Source organism: Pecten maximus, chromosome 1 (assembly GCF_902652985.1).
Source record: "Pecten maximus chromosome 1, xPecMax1.1, whole genome shotgun sequence".
Classification (NCBI taxonomy): Eukaryota; Metazoa; Mollusca; class Bivalvia; order Pectinida; family Pectinidae; genus Pecten; species Pecten maximus.
In genome coordinates this window covers 8,651,130-8,671,512 of record NC_047015.1, presented here as the reverse complement: position 1 = coordinate 8,671,512, position 20,383 = coordinate 8,651,130, and the positions used below count along the sequence as shown (strand labels likewise).

The following is a 20,383-nucleotide window of genomic DNA, read 5'->3' as shown; positions in this document are numbered from 1 at the left end:
ACAATGTGTACACCATGTCAACATTCTCTATTGACAATGTACACCATGTCAACATTCTCTACTGATAATGTGTACACCATGTCAACATTCTCTACTGACAATGTATACACGATGTCAACATTCTCTACTGATAATGTGTACACCATGTCAACATTCTCTACTGACAATGTGTACACCATGTCAACATTCTCTATTGACAATGTATACATGATGTCAACATTATCTACTGACAATGTATACATGATGTCAACATTCTCTCCAATTGTTTTACTGACAATGTGTACACTATATCAACATTCTCTCCAATTGTTTTACTGACAATGTGGATAATTGTGTACACTATATCAACATCCTCTACCGACAATGTGTACACTATATCAACATTCTCTACTGACAATGTGTACACTATATCAACGTCCTCTCCAATTGTTTTACTGACAATGTGAATATCCCTGTATTCTGTAGATCAAGTGTTCCATTTCAGACTACCCCTTACCCAAAGATGTGCTCCTGTCCAGTTTTTTTCAAGAGTCTGATGATGATTTTCTTGATGAGACGGATGATCAGGAATGTCTACAAGCCGCCATAGAAATGGAAAGTTCGTTCAATGATGTCACAGCTTTGACAGGACAGGAACATCTGAAGTGATGAGTTATAATGGTCAGCAGGTTGACAGGATTATGAAGTATGGAACAGACACGTAGCATTGACAATGTGTCACATGCTACAAAGAAATGAAACGATCAATGGAGTTGTAGTGTCAGCTGGGACTTCTGTCACGACCAGGTCACTGGAGGTCAAAGTGAGGAGAGGGAGCAGTCACGACCAGGTCACTGGAGGTCAAAGTGAGGAGAGGGAGCAGTCACGACCAGGTCACTGGAGGTCAAAGTGAGGAGAGGGAGCAGTCACGACCAGGTCACTGAGGGTCAATGTGAGGAGAGGGACTTCTGTGACGACCAGGTCACTGGGGGGTCAATGTGAGGAGGGGGACTGTCACGAACAGGTCACTGGGGGGTCAATGTGAGGAGGGGACTGTCACGACCAGGTCACTGGGGATCAGTGTGAGGAGGGGGACTGTCACGACCAGGTCACTGGGGATCAGTGTGAGGAGGGGGGACTGTCACGACCAGGTCACTGGGGATCAGTGTGAGGAGGGGGACTGTCACGACCAGGTCACTGGGGATCAGTGTGAGGAGGGGGACTGTCACGACCAGGTCACTGGGGATCAGTGTGAGGAGGGGGGCTGTCACGACCAGGTCACTAGGGGGTCACTGTGAGGAGGCGGACTTAGAGACTGCTGTCAGGACCAGGTCAATGGGGAGTCAGTGTCAGGAGGGGGACTAAATCGCTCACCTGCTTCTAAAGCTGATCCCCACTTTATTGAATTATCAGAATAGGCTATCTAGGTTTATTCATGTAACTCTCGGGAATCTCTTCACTATCAAGAAATCATTTTTTTTTTTAATTTAACATATTTGATCCCTATGACCTTGAATGTAGGTCAAAGGTTATTCATTTGAAGAAACTTGGTAGCCCTTAATCCAAGCATGACGCAGGCTAAATATCAAATTCCTGGGTCTTTCTGTTAATGAGAAGAAGTTGTTTAAAAGATTTTTTTACATATTTGACCCCTGTGATCTTGAATGTAAGTCAAGGTCGACGTCATGCATTTGAAAAACTTCACCAAAGCATGCATCAGGCCAAATATCAAGTCCCTGGGCTGTTTGGGTATTGAGAAGAAGTCTTTTAAAGGTTTTAGCCTTTTTGACCCCTATGACCTTGAATGAGGATCAAGGTCATTCATTTGGAAAAAAAGACTTGACCTACATTCAATGTCACATGCGTCAAATACAATGTAGGCTGGTCCTGTCTCTTGGTGATAACACAGTAGTGATCCCTCCCCATATTTACACAGGACTGGTCCTGTCTGTCTGTGATAACACAGTACTGACCCCCACCCCATATTTACTGGGTATTTACACAGGACTGGTCCTGTCTGTCGGTGATAATACAGTACTGACCCCCACCCCATATTTACTGGGTATTTACACAGGACTGGTCCTGTCTGTCTGTGATAATACAGTACTGACCCCCACCCCATATTTACTGGGTATTTACACAGGACTGGTCCTGTCTGTCGGTGATAATACAGTACTGACCCCCACCCCATATTTACTGGGTATTTACACAGGACTGGTCCTGTCTGTCTGTGATAACACAGTACTGACCCCCACCCCATATTTACTGGGTATTTACACAGGACTGGTCCTGTCTGTCGGTGATAATACAGTACTGACCCCCCACCCCATATTTACTGGGTATTTACACAGGACTGGTCCTGTCTGTCGGTGATAATACAGTACTGACCCCCACCCCATATTTACTGGGTATTTACACAGGACTGGTCCTGTCTGTCGGTGATAATACAGTACTGACCCCCACCCCATATTTACTGGGTATTTACACAGGACTGGTCCTGTCCGTCTGTGATAACACAGTACTGACCCCCACCCCATATTTACTGGGTATTTACACAGGACTGGTCCTGTCTAGTGACCCCCGTCCCATATTTACTGGGTATTTACACAGGACTGGTCCTGTCTAATGACCCCCGTCCCATATTTACTGGGTATTTACACAGGACTGGTCCTGTTTCTCGGTGATAACACAGTACTGATCCCTACCCCATATTTACTGGGTATTTACACAGAACTGGTCCTGTCTAGTGACCCCCACCCCATATTTACTGGGTATTTACACAGGACTGGTCCTGTCTGTCGGTGATAATACAGTACTGACCCCAACCCCATATTTACTGGGTATTTACACAGGACTGGTCCTGTCTCTCGGTGATAACACAGTACTGATCCCTACCCCATATTTACTGGGTATTTACACAGGACTGGTCCTGTCTAGTGACCCCCGTCCCATATTTACACATATTTGCATGAAAATATTTTGCCAGGATTGCTTAAATATCCCAGCGAGCACTCCGAGCAGTCCCACTCTCGAATTATTGCAATATTTTCTATATGAGCATATTTTACCTTTAGACATTGTTTTCATTGTTATATTGAGACTACTTATAAGGAATGCTGATGTCCTTCTTGATTCTTGTTGTCTTGTGGTCTTGGAGAAAAAAGATGTGAATTTGTCACAAGTAGTTCTGATACTTGAGGAAAACTTGTTCAAATATCACTTAGAGTAAAAAATAAAATGAAGATGTTGAATTTGTGGAGATATTTTATTACTTGATCTGATCATAATGATGGAATTTCTCAGATCTGCCCTAACACCGAATTCTGTAATTGAAAACTGTCATTTCACGAAGACCATCTTAAGTTGTTCTGAGAGACAGCCAGATCTTGGATGTATAAAATTCACTAGAAATGTATCTCAGCTAGATTTAACAGACACAGTAAAATTTTACCTCCGTGCTAACTGATGCATTGTGTCACCGAGTCACACATGTAATTAAATTGATACATAAACAAGTAAACTTGTGGTATACATAGTGCCACACATCCAACTGGGATACATTTCATAAGATCATTGTATCAAATCTAAATGTGGAATACCTTGGTGGATATTTCTCGGTCTGACATTATATTACTAGCACTGCCTTGATTTAAACACCAAATACATGTTTGGTGTTCCTTATGTCTACTTAGCAGTATATATAGGATCACAGTCAAATATTAATAAAATACCATAACAATTCTCACAAGTTCTCTACTGGCTTCATAAGCTCAACACTTTACAGACTTATATAAAGTACTTAGGTATATACATCATTGAAATATCAGACCTATAAGTATATATAGGCAGTAGAGCATGGTATAATATCTGTATATCAACCTTGTGTAAGGACAGACCAAATTGTTGTTATGATTCAGCCTGTGAGATGAGAACTTGTAAGAACTGACTCTAGTCATGGACGGCATATATATGTTTAGCCTGTATTCCAGGTTAGCATTGCATAGTCATTTACTGCACACACAACACGGAAATACTACAGATTATCAAACTAGCAAAACATGTTTGCTTATTTAAATCAACATTATCTCGGTTCAAGACTTTTGATCAACAATTCATTAAAAAAAATCAAAAAAATCATGATAAAGTCCTTAATAAATCTTATTAATTTGAAAGCATCAACAAAATAATTCCAATGGAACTGATAAGGGCTAAAAATGAGTGAAATGAATGCTTCAATGGCAGATCTATATATATTATGGAGAAAAAAATGTTACATTTGTACCAAACTTTGGTTATAGTTTCTGTGAGTACACACTAATGTCTACTCGTAGGAACAAATCTTACAAGGAAAATGTTGAAATAATGTCTACTTGACGAAGCAAATTTTTTTTTATGAAAACATTGATCAAATTGTGAAACCTGTTCACTTTAAAAGCAGGGATTAAAATTGCATGTTGTTTAGGTAAACAACATTTAATATGTAACTTCACAACCCTAGTTAAAACTAAACTGTTATACTCTGACCTCTGATAACTTCACAACCCTAGTTAAAACTAGGTTCTGTTATACTCTGACCTCTGATAACTTCACAACCCTAGTTAAAACTAAACTGTTATACTCTGACCTCTGATAACTTCACAACCCTAGTTAAAACCTGGCTCTATCTGTTATACTCTGACCTCTGATAACTTCACAACCCTAGTTAAAACTAGACTCTGTTAAACTCTGACCTCTGATAACTTCACAACCCTAGTTAAAACTAGACTAACTTCACAACCCTAGTTAAAACTAGACTCTGTTATACTCTGACCTCTGATAACTTCACAACCCTAGTTAAAACTAGACTTATACTCTGACCTCTGATAACTTCACAACCCTAGTTAAAACTAGACTGTTATACTCTGACCTCCGATCAAAATGGTTATTAGTTAGGCCATTTTCACTTCAATGTTTCAAAGTATAATGGTAAGTTTTAAAGTGATTAAGTCATGATTCCACTTACTAATAAATACTGCTAACTAACTGATGTGTTTCAATGTTGATGCAACTGTTTATACAGTGTATTACAGAATAAAAACTTCAGTAGTGCCGTAAACTTTCAATAAAAATATACTCGGTACATGATTACTTTGAGCGAATTTTAAATGACACAAAAACGTGTTTTTTTGTAAGAAAAAAATGTGAAAATGGTATATATAACATATTGTATTAGAAAGCTAAACCAGTATATAGGTCAACACAAACAGGGGGGTATATATTGGACATTTTGATTAACATTATATTCAACATTTGCATATTAATCTACTATTACGTGATAGATAACATTTCATTGGCTGCTTCAGGCTGGATTCTCATTGGTTAATTCAACACATAGCCTAAATACATGGTGATTTTTTAGAAAAAAATATAACTAATAAAAAAACTTAGTACTATATATAAACTTATAATAAAAATGCCTGTTTGAAACATAATGGTTTGCTCTCATCACAAACAACTTAGAAGTGAAGAAAACTATCGATATTAATTTGGAAGTTTTACTTGTCAGAACTAGATCTACCAAATAATGTTTTCCCTTTTATGTTAAATAAAATAAGAGTTACCATGCTAAACAATGCTCAGAAAGTCCCTCTGGACTAACCTCAGAAGGGGAGGGGGGTAGTGAGAGATTAACCAATAAGAAGGGTGAGGGGAGGGGTTAGTGAGAGATTAACCAATAAGAAGGGTGAGGGGAGGGGTTAGTGAGAGATTAACCAATAAGAAGGAAGCCCCTTGACAGCCTGTGTGAGACGCGGTGACTCTGAGCCAATCTGTGTCAGCCACACCTGAATACACTGGGGCCAATCTTCTGTAGGTACAACACACACCTATATAGACAGGATATTATTCTCAGTTTATAAAACACTCATTTCTTTGGATAATAATGCTAAAATGATATATTGCAGTTCACTTCTAAGGATTCAATTTCTTTGATAATGAAACTTTTGAGGTGCTGAAGAAAATGTGGCTTTGATTGAAGACTGCATAAATCATGGAAAGCTGTTAGTTACCAAGCTGATTTGTAAGTTCTAAAACACAGGGTTTGTAGTCAAAAGGACAGAGTTACATATTATGTAATTTACTGACGTCCTTGTGGGTGGTGTGTTGTACCTAACAGGAGTTGACTCAGTGAAGCATGGAACACTACCAGTGGACCTTAGTACATCACAGTTAACACAATCAGTAGTATGTACAACAACAAAACAATCGCTAAATATCAAGGATTTACTTTAAACATTGAATGATAAGGGAAAAATTGTGTTCAATATACTCTACTTTCTTTTGACTTTTGTGAGCCTTAAGTACAGTCAAAATCGACTATAAAAATTGGCACATAGTATCATACTCAACAACTGTATTAATTTATCCCTTTACAATTATGCTCAAAATGTACTTACCAATAAAAAGTTTATCAATTAATTTCACGATTCTAAAAAAAAAAAAAAAAAAAAGAAACCTTAATATTATCAGCAACAGCTGATATCTCAAATGTTTTCAACTACTATAAGCATCTGGCTTGCAATGATTTTCCAAATGCAGATCTTTTTTAATGTCATGATAATTGAGCCAATTTTTACAAAAAAAGAGGCAAAAGGAGATTTGGTACTGTATAGCAAACCATGATCCTGGCAAACAAAGGCAAATATAGTATGGACGGATTTGTGAGTTAAAACTGGTACAAAAATAATCAATATTGCAAAATAAAGACATAAAATTAAAATAAAATCATACATTGAAAATAAAATTTAAACATAAAAAGCAGATTTGTTTTTGGTAAAAAAGGCTATTGTATAAACATGGTGGGATGGACATTTGTATTACTATGATTGTTATTAAAATATATTAAAAAAGGTGACTATAACTTTGCAATGACTATAACTACATGTACAATAACAAACAGGGTAAATGAAAGCTCATCATACTGATGTATACAAAAAGACTAGTAAGGTCCACTGTTCTGGTAGCTCCAAGATTTTTGTCAAGATAACAAACATATAATTTTTCTACAGACATCAGCTCAATAACAAAATGTGTTGCCAGCAACAACGTGCTTCCACACACAACCTATCAAAAACAACAAATGCAGTATCGGGAGAATGACAAGTGATCCTGCCTGCCTTGTCTAATCTACCACTCCTTCAAGTGATCGTATTAAAATTAATAACTTGTTTTGTATTGTAATTATTTGCTAGCTTCCATGATGTATCTCGTGTTAAATTTGTTCTCTAGGGGCTGCCATAGCTCAGAGCGCTGGCCATGTAACCTCAGCTGAAGATCTGAGGTGCATGGTTTCGATGCTCCCTATACACGTGTTGGTTTGTGTTTCTCAGGAAACAGACCAGTCTGTGCTATCACAGTTGTGTACTTGGACAGGGCACTTTCCCCTTATAGCTCTGGATGGCATGCGACAGGCCTCCCATATGTTGTTCAGTGAGGTAGTCACCGACTACTACATCAATACCCCGCCTCAAAATAACCCTGGCTGTTCACAGAGAGATAAACCTAGCAAACAAACATTTGTTCTCCGAATTTTAACAAGTACCTTCGCCTGGTACTACAACAAAACTTTATGTACTATCAGTAATATTCCAACAACATAAAAACTCTACCAACCAACCTTTCAGGCTGCCGTTAACCAATCACATTGCTTTTTACAACCAGCAAGTTTTGAAATCTTCCTTATATTAGATAATTGCCCAGTATTTACCGCTTAAAAAGGCTGGGTAGCTACTGCACTGTTTATCAATGCAGATTGTCACTAGCTCTGGTCAACAGTGTAAAGAACTTCTTCCGAAGAACATCATATACACCTATCAACAGATGGTCGTACATTCTGGTCGCCGGTGAAGAGAACCTTGACAGACTGTCGTACATTCTGGTCGCCGGTGGACCTTGACAGACTGTCGTACATTCTGGTCGCCGGTGGACCTTGACAGACTGTCGTACATTCTGGTCGCCGGTGGACCTTGACAGACTGTCGTACATTCTGGTCGCCGGTGGACCTTGACAGACTGTCGTACATTCTGGTCACCGGTGGACCTTGACAGACTGTCGTACATTCTGGTCACCTGTGGACCTTGACAGAATGTCGTACATTCTGGTCACCGGTGGACCTTGACAGACTGTCGTACATTCTGGTCACCTGTGAAGAGAACCTTGACAGACTGTCGTACATTCTGGTCGCCGGTGGACCTTGACAGACTGTCGTACATTCTGGTCACCGACTGTCGTACATTCTGGTCGCCGGTGGACCTTGACAGACTGTCGTACATTCTGGTCGCCGGTGAAGAGAACCTTGACAGACTGTCGTACATTCTGGTCGCCGGTGGACCTTGACAGACTGTCATACATTCTGGTCACCGGTGGACCTTGACAGACTGTCGTACATTCTGGTCACCTGTGGACCTTGACAGACTGTCGTACATTCTGGTCACCGGTGGACCTTGACAGACTGTCGTACATTCTGGTCGCCGGTGGACCTTGACAGACTGTCGTACATTCTGGTCACCGGTGAAGAGAACCTTGACAGACTGTCGTACATTCTGGTCGCCGGTGGACCTTGACAGACTGTCGTACATTCTGGTCGCCGGTGAAGAGAACCTTGACAGACTGTCGTACATTCTGGTCGCCGGTGGACCTTGACAGACTGTCGTACATTCTGGTCACCGGTGAGACCTTGACAGACTGTAGTACATTCTGGTCACCGGTGTAGAGATCCTTGATAGATTGTCTTGCAATCTGGTCACCAGTGAAGAAAAGCTTGAGATTATTGTGCATTCTTGTCACGGTGTGGGAAACTCTGACATATTCAAGAATCATTGACAAATTAATTGCAACACAGTATTCACATTGAACAACTATCAATTGTAGTTTGGGAAATTTACAGCTATTCTCCCGACTGTTGATGGCTATAATATTCTAAATATTTATAAAGTTTTATTTAAATGCATATTTGGAAAAAAATAAGTTTTATATGCCTTAAAAATAGCCAAATATGTGGTGTTTTCTGAACTTTTTTGTTCTTCAGATTTTCAACAGACTTATTTTTATGATTTATCAAGAAATTACCCTGAGCAAATGACACAGTTTGGGTAAATTTTTTTCCAGTGGATCACTAACTGATGTACTGGAAATATTCTTCATTCAAAATGAAGGCAGTCTTCATTCTTTCCCGTGTTATCAGTAAGAAGTCTGTTTTTCAGTTTGATCACCAGCGTGCACTAAGATTAGCAAGGTCAGAGCGAGAGTTCCTCTGGCGTGTGGTGTCGATGAAGGGACTACTGGTTGTACTGGTTAGCTGTTGTTGGGATAGACTACTGCTTTCCTGGAAACTAGCACTCAGCCCACGTGTGATTTGACGACCAGTGAGACCCTGTCCAAACCCCTCTGATGAGAACACACCACTGCTGGAAAAGCCGCCAGTAATCTGTCGTGGACCACTTCCATCTAGAAAGTGTGCAGTCTTCCTAGTCATGTGACCAGATCCATGTAAGCTGGAGGTGGAACTGTGGAGTGCGCCACTGTGATGGAGTCCCCCGAGTGGACTAGTGCGCTGTAGTCCCATGCCCGAGCCATGAAGCCCTGCACCAGAGCTCCGGAGACTAGAGCTGGAATTATGTAAGGCCATACCGGTATGAAGACCGGATCCATCACTGTCGGAGAATTGTTTCCCCGTGATGGCTCGCTGTGGAAACACTGGAACTTCATTGTCAGCATAGGAAGTATTATTACGATTACCAGTGATTGAACGGGAGGCCATCAGGGGTTGGTTGACGTCAGGGTGTTTACCAGGGATGTTGGTATTGTGGCGAGGGGCAAACCCTGGAGGGACTTTTTCTGGTATATGGTTTGGCATCTTTTCAGAGTTCATCACTGCCCGACCTTTGTTCAAATCTGTGAAGAAAATATTAAACACATCTGACTGTGACAATCTAAAAATGTCCTATCTATTGAGTTAGTGTCTTAAAGACGATAAAGTCCTATACAGCTGAAATAACAAGGAAACAGCTTGTAAATGTTTGATGTCAAACTTTGACTTGTAAAATAAGAACAGACATTGATTTATAATGCTCCATGATATATTTGAATTGTGTAGAGACATTTAAAACTTGATATTAAAAAAACCATCTTTTTACACGTGTATGGCTGTCCTACATTCCATCACAACATTCTGAATGCCTACCTGTGATGGCTAGAAGCATCTTCCTGCGGGCACCAAATGTAGAAATACCCAGCTCCCTCAGATCCTGGTCAGTCAAGGTCAGGAAGGTCGCAAGGTCAATCTAAGTTGAGAAGAATACAGGTAACTTATTTGTGGTTGTATCACTTCTATAATCTATAAACCAATATAATAAAGATTTGTATGTATTTATAGTGTAGTAACCCACCGTCTGTTGATAGAATACTAGAATACAGATTTGTTGATAAAATACTAGAATACAGATTTGTTGATAGAATACTAGAATACATATTTGTTGATAGAATACTAGAATACAGATTTGTTGATAGAATACTAGAATACATATTTGTATGTATAATTAGCAGTGTTCTAACCCACCTCCTGTTGATAGAATACTAGAATACAGATTTGTTGATAAAATACTAGAATACAGATTTGTATGTATAATTAGCAGTGTTCTAACCCACCTCCTGTTGATAGAATACTAGAATACAGATTTGTTTGAACTAGAACTCACCAGGATCGCTTAATACCCCCCGCAGCCCCAACAAATTAGTGGATGATAATAATTTAATGGAAACAGCAGAGGTACCTAAGTTTGAACACAACAAAAATCCTTATTGTCTTCATAAAAGAATCACATGTATGTGATTGGCCCAAAGGAACTCTAGTTTTTACACAGGAACTTACTTGACCTTTAACCTTTGAAGCTGAAAAGCAATTCTAAGCAAACACTTTTAGTAAGTGATTGACTCCAGGAAACTCAAGTTAATTCACGGAAACTGATTTCTATTTATAGTAACCTTGACCTTTGGCCTTTGAAGCTAAATCGCTTCATGGGGCACAACTCTGTTGCACTGATCATTGTCACAAAATTTCAGAAAGATCAAATGAAAATTGAACAAATACATAACCGGCCAAAATTGTGTTGATATTTTAAATAAAAAATTTGCATGCAAGTAGCAGTGTTTTTACCTACTCTACTGTTATTAGAATATACGAGGACTAGTTGATTGATAAGTTGTGAGCCTCGTATTGAAGGAGGTACTCAAGGATGTTCTTTTTAAGTCCTACTATTCTCTGACTATATAGGGCCGTATACCCAAGGACTGGTCTAATTTGGTGAGTTTATATTGATGAGGTAGCACTCTAAAATAAACAGACAAGAAGCGGTTGCAAAATGGACAAAATCAGTTATGGTTAGGGTGAAAGAGTCTCATTGCAATGGCTGCCATTCACGATTGTGGCTTTAAATTGATTGAGCATCCGCCTTTTTAATTTCAGATATAGCTCCATCAGACTTTCATCTATTTCCAAAACTGAAAACAGCTATTTCAAGCACCATAACCCTAACATGTAGTGCATGACTCTGAACAGTGGCATTGAGGCCCTTAAACCCCGCTGGTAAAAATGTATAGATACTGAAGGGGATTATGTTGAAAAATGTTTGGCAAAATTCAAATCCTTCAATATGAGGCTCACAACTTATCAAACAGCCCTCGTATATTTGTATGCAGTACTGATTCAACCTACCTCCTGTTGCTGGAATAAGTCTGTGTATTTCCCTAGTCCTAGTTTACTGAAGAGTTCGGCAATGTCAGTTTTGACTGCCCAAAGATTCTTGACAGAAGGCAAACAGGCACTGTCCACATAGTTACTGCTACTCAGAGACACTTCATCTGTAAGGTACAGATACGGGTAATACAAACACATCATCTGTAAGGTACAGATACGGGTAATACAAACACATCATCTGTAAGGCACAGATACGGGTAATACAAACACTTCATCTGTAAGGTACAGATACGGGTAATACAAACACATCATCTGTAAGGCACAGATACGGGTAATACAAACACATCATCTGTAAGGTACAGATACGGGTAATACAAACACATCATCTGTAAGGTACAGATACGGGTAATACAAACACATCATCTGTAAGGCACAGATACGGGTAATACAAACACTTCATCTGTAAGGTACAGATACGGGTAATACAAACACATCATCTGTAAGGTACAGATACAGGTAATACAAACACATCATCTGTAAGGTACAGATACGGGTAATACAAACACATCATCTGTAAGGTACAGATACAGGTAATACAAACACATCATCTGTAAGGCACAGATACGGGTAATACAAACACATCATCTGTAAGGTACAGATACAGGTAATACAAACACATCATCTGTAAGGTACAGATACGGGTAATACAAACACATCATCTGTAAGGTACAGATACAGGTAATACAAACACATCATCTGTAAGGCACAGATACGGGTAATACAAACACATCATCTGTAAGGCACAGATACGGGTAATACAAACACATCATCTGTAAGGCACAGATACGGGTAATACAAACACATCATCTGTAAGGCACAGATACGGGTAATACAAACACATCATCTGTAAGGCACAGATACGGGTAATACAAACACATCATCTGTAAGGCACAGATACAGGTAATACAAACACATCATCTGTAAGGCACAGATACAGGTAATACAAACACAGGTAATACAAACACATCTGTAAGGCACAGATACAGGTAATACAAACACATCGTCTGTAAGGTACAGATACGGGTAATACAAACACATCATCTGTAAGGTACAGATACAGGTAATACAAACACTTCATCTGTAAGGTACAGATACGGGTAATACAAACACATCATCTGTAAGGTACAGATACAGGTAATACAAACACTTCATCTGTAAGGTACAGATACGGGTAATACAAACACATCATCTGTAAGGTACAGATACAGGTAATACAAACACTTCATCTGTAAGGTACAGATACGGGTAATACAAACACATCATCTGTAAGGCACAGATACGGGTAATACAAACACTTCATCTGTAAGGTACAGATACGGGTAATACAAACACTTCATCTGTAAGGCACAGATACGGGTAATACAAACACATCATCTGTAAGGCACAGATACAGGTAATACAAACACAGGTAATACAAACACATCTGTAAGGCACAGATACAGGTAATACAAACACATCATCTGTAAGGTACAGATACGGGTAATACAAACACTTCATCTGTAAGGCACAGATACGGGTAATACAAACACATCATCTGTAAGGCACAGATACGGGTAATACAAACACATCATCTGTAAGGTACAGATACAGGTAATACAAACACATCTGTAAGGCACAGATACAGGTAATACAAACACATCATCTGTAAGGTACAGATACAGGTAATACAAACACATCTGTAAGGCACAGATACAGGTAATACAAACACATCATCTGTAAGGCACAGATACAGGTAATACAAACACATCATCTGTAAGGTACAGATACAGGTAATACAAACACATCTGTAAGGTACAGATACAGGTAATACAAACACATCTGTAAGGCACAGATACAGGTAATACAAACACATCTGTAAGGCACAGATACGGGTAATACAAACACATCATCTGTAAGGCACAGATACGGGTAATACAAACACATCATCTGTAAGGCACAGATACGGGTAATACAAACACATCATCTGTAAGGTACAGATACGGGTAATACAAACACATCATCTGTAAGGCACAGATACGGGTAATACAAACACATCATCTGTAAGGCACAGATACGGGTAATACAAACACAGGTAATACAAACACATCATCTGTAAGGCAGATACGGGTAATACAAACACAGGTAATACAAACACATCTGTAAGGCACGGATACGGGTAATACAAACACATCATCTGTAAGGCACAGATACGGGTAATACAAACACAGGTAATACAAACACATCATCTGTAAGGCAGATACGGGTAATACAAACACAGGTAATACAAACACATCTGTAAGGCACAGATACGGGTAATACAAACACATCATCTGTAAGGCACAGATACGGGTAATACAAACACATCATCTGTAAGGCACAGATACGGGTAATACAAACACAGGTAATACAAACACATCATCTGTAAGGCAGATACGGGTAATACAAACACATCATCTGTAAGGCACAGATACGGGTAATACAAACACATCATCTGTAAGGCACAGATACGGGTAATACAAACACATCATCTGTAAGGCACAGATACGGGTAATACAAACACATCATCTGTAAGGCACAGATACGGGTAATACAAACACATCATCTGTAAGGCACAGATACGGGTAATACAAACACATCATCTGTAAGGCACAGATACAGGTAATACAAACACTTCATCTGTAAGGCACAGATACGGGTAATACAAACACATCATCTGTAAGGCACAGATACGGGTAATACAAACACTTCATCTGTAAGGCACAGATACGGGTAATACAAACACATCATCTGTAAGGCACAGATACGGGTAATACAAACACATCATCTGTAAGGCACAGATACGGGTAATACAAACACTTCATCTGTAAGGCACAGATACGGGTAATACAAACACATCATCTGTAAGGCACAGATACGGGTAATACAAACACTTCATCTGTAAGGCACAGATACGGGTAATACAAACACATCTGTAAGGCACAGATACGGGTAATACAAACACATCATCTGTAAGGCACAGATACGGGTAATACAAACACATCATCTGTAAGGCACAGATACGGGTAATACAAACACATCATCTGTAAGGCACAGATACGGGTAATACAAACACATCATCTGTAAGGCACAGATACGGGTAATACAAACACATCATCTGTAAGGCACAGATACGGGTAATACAAACACATCATCTGTAAGGCACAGATACGGGTAATACAAACACATCATCTGTAAGGCACAGATACGGGTAATACAAACACTTCATCTGTAAGGCACAGATACGGGTAATACAAACACATCATCTGTAAGGCACAGATACGGGTAATACTATAAGACTCTTTCATATGTGTATATGTAGGATAGGGACATTCCACCCGAGGGGTCACAAAATGTGGTGAAACCCGAGGCTTGCCGAGGGTTTTACCACATTTTGTGATCCCGAGGGTGGAATATCCCTATCCTACATACACACATAATGAAAGAGTCTTTTTCTCTCATATCATTACCGAATTTCTGGCGAAAGTGTCCCTCAGCCATCCATTTTCTTCAATTTTTTAATTTCTTTATTTGACGTTTTTACTAAATATACTTGTGATATTCTGAAAGATCATACCCTATTTTTAGCAAACAATGTTTGCACACAAATTTCATTCATTTTGTGGTTAAGTGATGAACGAATGAACAATTCGCCGATAAAAATTACCGTACCTTGACCGACTTTTACGTGGCCGTGATCAAATTGTCAACATCCGAGAAAAAGAAGTTCTATCAACAATACTGAAAGCCAACGCTGAAATGAGTTTCCCAACTTCACATATAATTTGATTTGCACCTCGACATATTTAATCATTTCACAGAACACACTGTACTTTTAAATGTCAAGTCAAATTTTTTTTTATAAAATACTACGTCACTGCATGACGTCACGACTGTCATTGGAATTCCATTCATAGTTCAATGAGAGTGATGTCGATCTCGATCGCCATGACGCGGCGATGTTTCGTGGCTGGTAATTTTAAATTCACTGTGATTTTGGCAACTTCGTGTGTGAACCAGCGAACAGTGACTCTATACGAGTATTCGATCTTTTCTGTGACATAGGCTTATATGTGTTTAACCGGTTGTCTTGATGGAATGACGAAGGTAGGTCAGTCGATAGGCTAACGATGATCATATTGAAAGGCTAGGATGGCAGTTAGTTTTCATGGTTACTCTACACAAATATAGACTCTGAGTTACAATTGAAATAAATATTTTTTATATGAACATCGAGGGGTGTCATTTTTACCGAATGTTCGTTCATTTAAGAGCCAATTCCCAACTTCCAAATACACAGGTTACTGAGTAGGCCTAACAGTTACTGACAGTACCGTAGAGTAAACAAATTCCAGGGCCCCCTGCTGACGCAAACGGAACCATTTCATAGGTTGTGACGTTTGACATTTTCTTTTTTATATTTTTTTATGTATGGCTTTTATTTTACTTCCTGTCATTGCCAGGTGATTGTGTGTGTTTACACGTTTTTAATGACAAATGACAAATCTGTCGGGTAGGCAAGTCTGTATTGCACTGTAACTGTTACAACAGGCCTGTAACGTTAGGCGTAGTCTAACTGTTTGTTACAGTAACGGAGTTATATGTTCGCTCAGATGAAATGTCTAATCGTTTAACCGTGTAGCCCTATTGATTTACTGCTGATATGATATATATTTATCTAAGAATGTATGTATTTTTATAGTTAAGTCCAACGTTTCAAAACCGACACCGACGATAAGGACTGTCGGATGTGAACACAAGCAGACGACGTTGTGAGAGTTGTCCCCCTTGAACGCAGATTAATCCGCGCGCGTGAAATGCTATGTAAGATAGATTTATCTTACATAGCTATCTTACATGGGCAAACTCTATCCAACATGGCGAGATATGAGAGAAAAACACATCATCTGTAAGGCACAGATACGGGTAATACAAACACATCATCTGTAAGGCACAGATACGGGTAATACAAACACTTCATCTGTAAGGCACAGATACGGGTAATACAAACACAGGTAATACAAACACATCATCTGTAAGGCACAGATACGGGTAATACAAACACATCATCTGTAAGGCACAGATACGGGTAATACAAACACAGGTAATACAAACACATCATCTGTAAGGCAGATACGGGTAATACAAACACTTCATCTGTAAGGCACAGATACGGGTAATACAAACATATCATCTGTAAGGCACAGATACGGGTAATACAAACACATTCTGCTCACTGAAACCATTAAACTTCTTTTCTGCTTTATGAAAGTATATTAAGGTTGACACACATTTAGACAAATTTAAGTCTTTACATCCAAAGTATTAACATCCTAATGAACGGCACTCGGGTCTGTTTAGTCCAAAAACTACTGAAGAACTCTTATGCAAAATGTTCAAGTCTTTATATATCCCCTTAGGGTCTATTAATATGTATAAGATGAGGATGTGATCTAATGACAATCCTGACCTTTAACCTGAAATGTGGACTTTCAGGTGCTACATTAAGCTAGTAACATGAACGAAGGGCGTAAACCTAACATGGGTTAACTACTGGTTTAGTACTACTAATCTAAGGGAAGCAACCCAAATAGATTTAGGCTTCCTACACTAGATAACTTTGTACATACCACATATAAAACTTGTCTATAAATGAAACGTACCTACTTAAATTATCAATCTCCCTAGTGACATCTTATACAATCTATGTCCTAGTTCACTATATACACATGAAATCTGAGAAAGGTCCATCATGATCTCTCAGAAACACAAGATGAACTCGAAGATCTATGAATAACTTTCTGACAAAATTCAAAATGGCTGCCTTTCAGCAATCTGTTTTCTTAACATGCACAGAGAAGAACCTACATACACAAATGTATGAAATATGAAAGGGATCCGTCAAGTAGCATCAACAACTTACAACTGTCAAATTTGCCACCTGTCAACTATCTTGTTTTCTGAACAGACCAAGGGGAACCTATATATGAGATTTAAGAAAGTTCAAAGTACATTTTGAAAAATCTATAACTAACCAACGCACTTAAATGTCAACATGAGATCCCAGAAGGATCTTGGCACCCACCATTGAATGATCTATATCAGTCAAGTGAATTAAAGACTGATCTTTTCTCTACTTTTTCCTTCTTTCACTCTTCCTTCAAAGCATCTAATAAATTTATATACCCTGGTAACATTATATATCAGGGACAACCTGTAATTGTCAAAATAGAACATGACCGTCTGTCCGCCATATTATTTTCCAATCGGTCCTAAAATGTAATATGCACAACTAAGGACTAAGGGGAACTTGCATATGCAATTTGAGGAATCTCCTAACAGTGCTTTTCAAGAAATTGCGATAAATTATTTTGTGGATTCAAACTTCCATGGTTAGCCAATGTAACAAAAATATACAAATAATACCTACAGCAATATTCATTGTATTTATCTTTGTAGTTCCATAGCAACCAAGAAAACAACGAGAGTTGTGACCTCTACTTACACTTTTTGCGGGGACTGGGGTACTCTCCCGGGGCAGGATTGATAGGCTTGTTGGCCTGTTGTACGGAGTCCTTCCAAGGATCTCGGTCAATCTCCTCCTCTTCACAACCCTCATTTGGGGACTGGGAACATCAACAGGTTAGAATCAGAACATTCTATTGCTTTGCTTTGAGATGGAATGTTAATCCAAGGAAATTGTTTTACATGCGCAGTTTATTCAAATGTAAAGTTATACCAAGGAAATTATTTTTGTTGTGGTTTATTCAATTGTTATGTCATACCAAGGAAATTCTGCTTTTGTTGTGGTTTATTAAAATGTAATGTTATGCCAAGGAAATTGTTTTTTTTTTTTTGTCTGGTTTAGTAAAATGGAAAGTTACATTAATTATAAGGAAATGAAGGCAATGTGAGAGTGTGCTCATAGCTATTTCCCCCCACTTCCCTCATCAATAAAATAAATCTGTGAAGGGGTACATGTACATTTTGTACACAAGATTATTACCAATACACAGATGAATGCACACAGTGATTACTATATACATGTACTTATTTCCTAACCGAAGTATAGGTAGGACTTGGGTTTTGGTGCATTACCTCGTATGTTGTGGCCATTGATGGCTCTGTGTACTGGTTATTCTCAAATCGCTTGCCAAACTTCTCTCTGATAGCCGACTCCGGCATAGACTTGGAGAAGCCCATACCTGCCCAGTAGTCAGTAGGAATCCTAGACTCACCTTCCGGTTTCTTCTGCATAGCTACACAATACAACATACAGTAAATTAATCAAACATGGAGGCCAGCCAGCTCAAATGGGCATTTTGAATGTGACAAACGGTATCAATGCAAATCAAAGACACAGATAAACAATAACACAATAAATTCAAATTTTACAACAGAGCGCCACAATTGTATCTGAATCAGCTTTGCCTTACTTTTTTCCATCACCATATATAACAATTGTATCTGAATCGGCATTGCTAGAACAACTGTATCTGAGTTGTCTCCCTTTGACCCTTAATTTATGCTGCTTCAGGTTTAAATTATCTATATTATATAAGAGATTAAGATAGATCACGTGTAAACCACGTCTGGTAATGTAGATACCTTTGTTGGCCATGAGTTTCCTCTGTTCGTAGTCAGTGTTCATATTCCAGGTAGGGAACAGGTTCGCATTAGAGTTCTTGCGCTCTATACCGGGTGCTAATTTGTCCGAACCATCAGATTCTGCTCCAGACTCTGATGACCGCTCTCCATTCCTAGAAACATGCAAATGTTATCATGTTGAAGAATACTGATTATTTATTGTTAAAGTACATGCATTGGATAGCAGTGAAGCATGATAACATAAAATGTTTGTGTGTACTTTCTTTCGAAGTTTGGTGTTTTCATATTATTTTGTGAGTGCAAACTTAATAATTCAGACAACAATATTGTTTTTATTTATATTTGTGGTTCCATAGCAACCACAGAAACAAGAAAAGTTTATATATACACAACGTGCATTTCATTCTAAACAGTATTCTAAGGTACTATATTTACAAAAGATTCTCAGATTACTTGCTATAAGGGGTAAGTTGTCTTACAAACAAAGAAGGGGTACTCAGTAGGTAGGGGTGGGGGTCAATATACTCTAGGTGGGGTGGGGGTGGGGGTCAATATACTCTAGGTGGGGTGGGGGTGGGGGTCAATATACTGTAGGTGGGGTGGGGGTGGGGGTCAATATACTGTAGGTGGGGTGGGGGTGGGGGTCAATATACTGTAGGGTGGGGTGGGGGTGGGGGTCAATATACTGTAGGTGGGGTGGGGGTGGGGGTCAATATACTCTAGGTGGGGTGGGGGTGGGGGTCAATATACTCTAGAGTAGTTTAATACTCACTGTAGGGGCGAAAGGTTGCTGTCTAGGGTGGGTCGTCCCATTCCATTATCCCGGAAGAGCGGGGAGTGACTGCCGACAGTCTTACTTAGTCCCAACAGGTCCAGCGTGTGGCAGCTCCCTGTGGGCGACGTCTCACGAGTGATCAAATTACCGAAGGCATTGGCTTTCTGTAGGCTGGCTAAGTCAACTGTAACAAATTAACAAACAGTTGATTTGAA

General features: G+C 39.2%; 2 protein-coding genes and 1 long non-coding RNA gene across 16 annotated transcripts in view; 2 read left to right on the top strand and 1 right to left on the bottom strand.

Annotated features, from left to right (window-relative positions):
• LOC117342929 (DNA-directed primase/polymerase protein-like) overlaps window positions 1-4,104 on the top strand; it is a 40,610-nt gene extending 36,506 nt beyond the window's left edge. The window contains exon 14 of the mRNA XM_033905562.1: window positions 485-4,104. Within this exon, the coding sequence (XP_033761453.1) occupies window positions 485-648 (164 nt within the window). The 3' untranslated portion in view covers window positions 649-4,104. The remainder of the gene's footprint in view (window positions 1-484) is intronic.
• LOC117323947 (protein bicaudal C homolog 1-B-like) overlaps window positions 3,231-20,383 on the bottom strand; it is a 136,750-nt gene continuing 119,597 nt past the window's right edge. Inside the window, exons 15-25 of one of the 14 annotated variants that reach the window (XM_033879559.1) lie at window positions 20,166-20,352; window positions 19,394-19,545; window positions 18,884-19,044; window positions 18,291-18,411; window positions 11,729-11,874; window positions 10,199-10,298; window positions 8,269-9,909; window positions 8,172-8,208; window positions 7,908-8,018; window positions 4,790-7,870; window positions 3,231-4,709 (exon numbers count right to left, since the gene is read on the bottom strand). In XM_033879559.1, coding sequence (XP_033735450.1) covers window positions 9,224-9,909; window positions 10,199-10,298; window positions 11,729-11,874; window positions 18,291-18,411; window positions 18,884-19,044; window positions 19,394-19,545; window positions 20,166-20,352 — 1,553 coding nt within the window. In that variant the 3' untranslated portion in view covers window positions 3,231-4,709; window positions 4,790-7,870; window positions 7,908-8,018; window positions 8,172-8,208; window positions 8,269-9,223. Of the gene's footprint in view, window positions 4,710-4,768; window positions 8,209-8,268; window positions 9,910-10,198; window positions 10,299-11,728; window positions 11,875-18,290; window positions 18,412-18,883; window positions 19,045-19,393; window positions 19,546-20,165; window positions 20,353-20,383 lie in introns of all 14 variants that reach the window. The other 13 variants (XM_033879528.1, XM_033879537.1, XM_033879544.1 and 10 more) reach the window with 13 other exon arrangements.
• On the top strand, window positions 13,206-14,018 carry LOC117324015. Its single transcript, XR_004531883.1, has 3 exons — window positions 13,206-13,348; window positions 13,630-13,826; window positions 13,978-14,018. It is a non-coding gene; the product is annotated as an uncharacterized LOC117324015 (long non-coding RNA).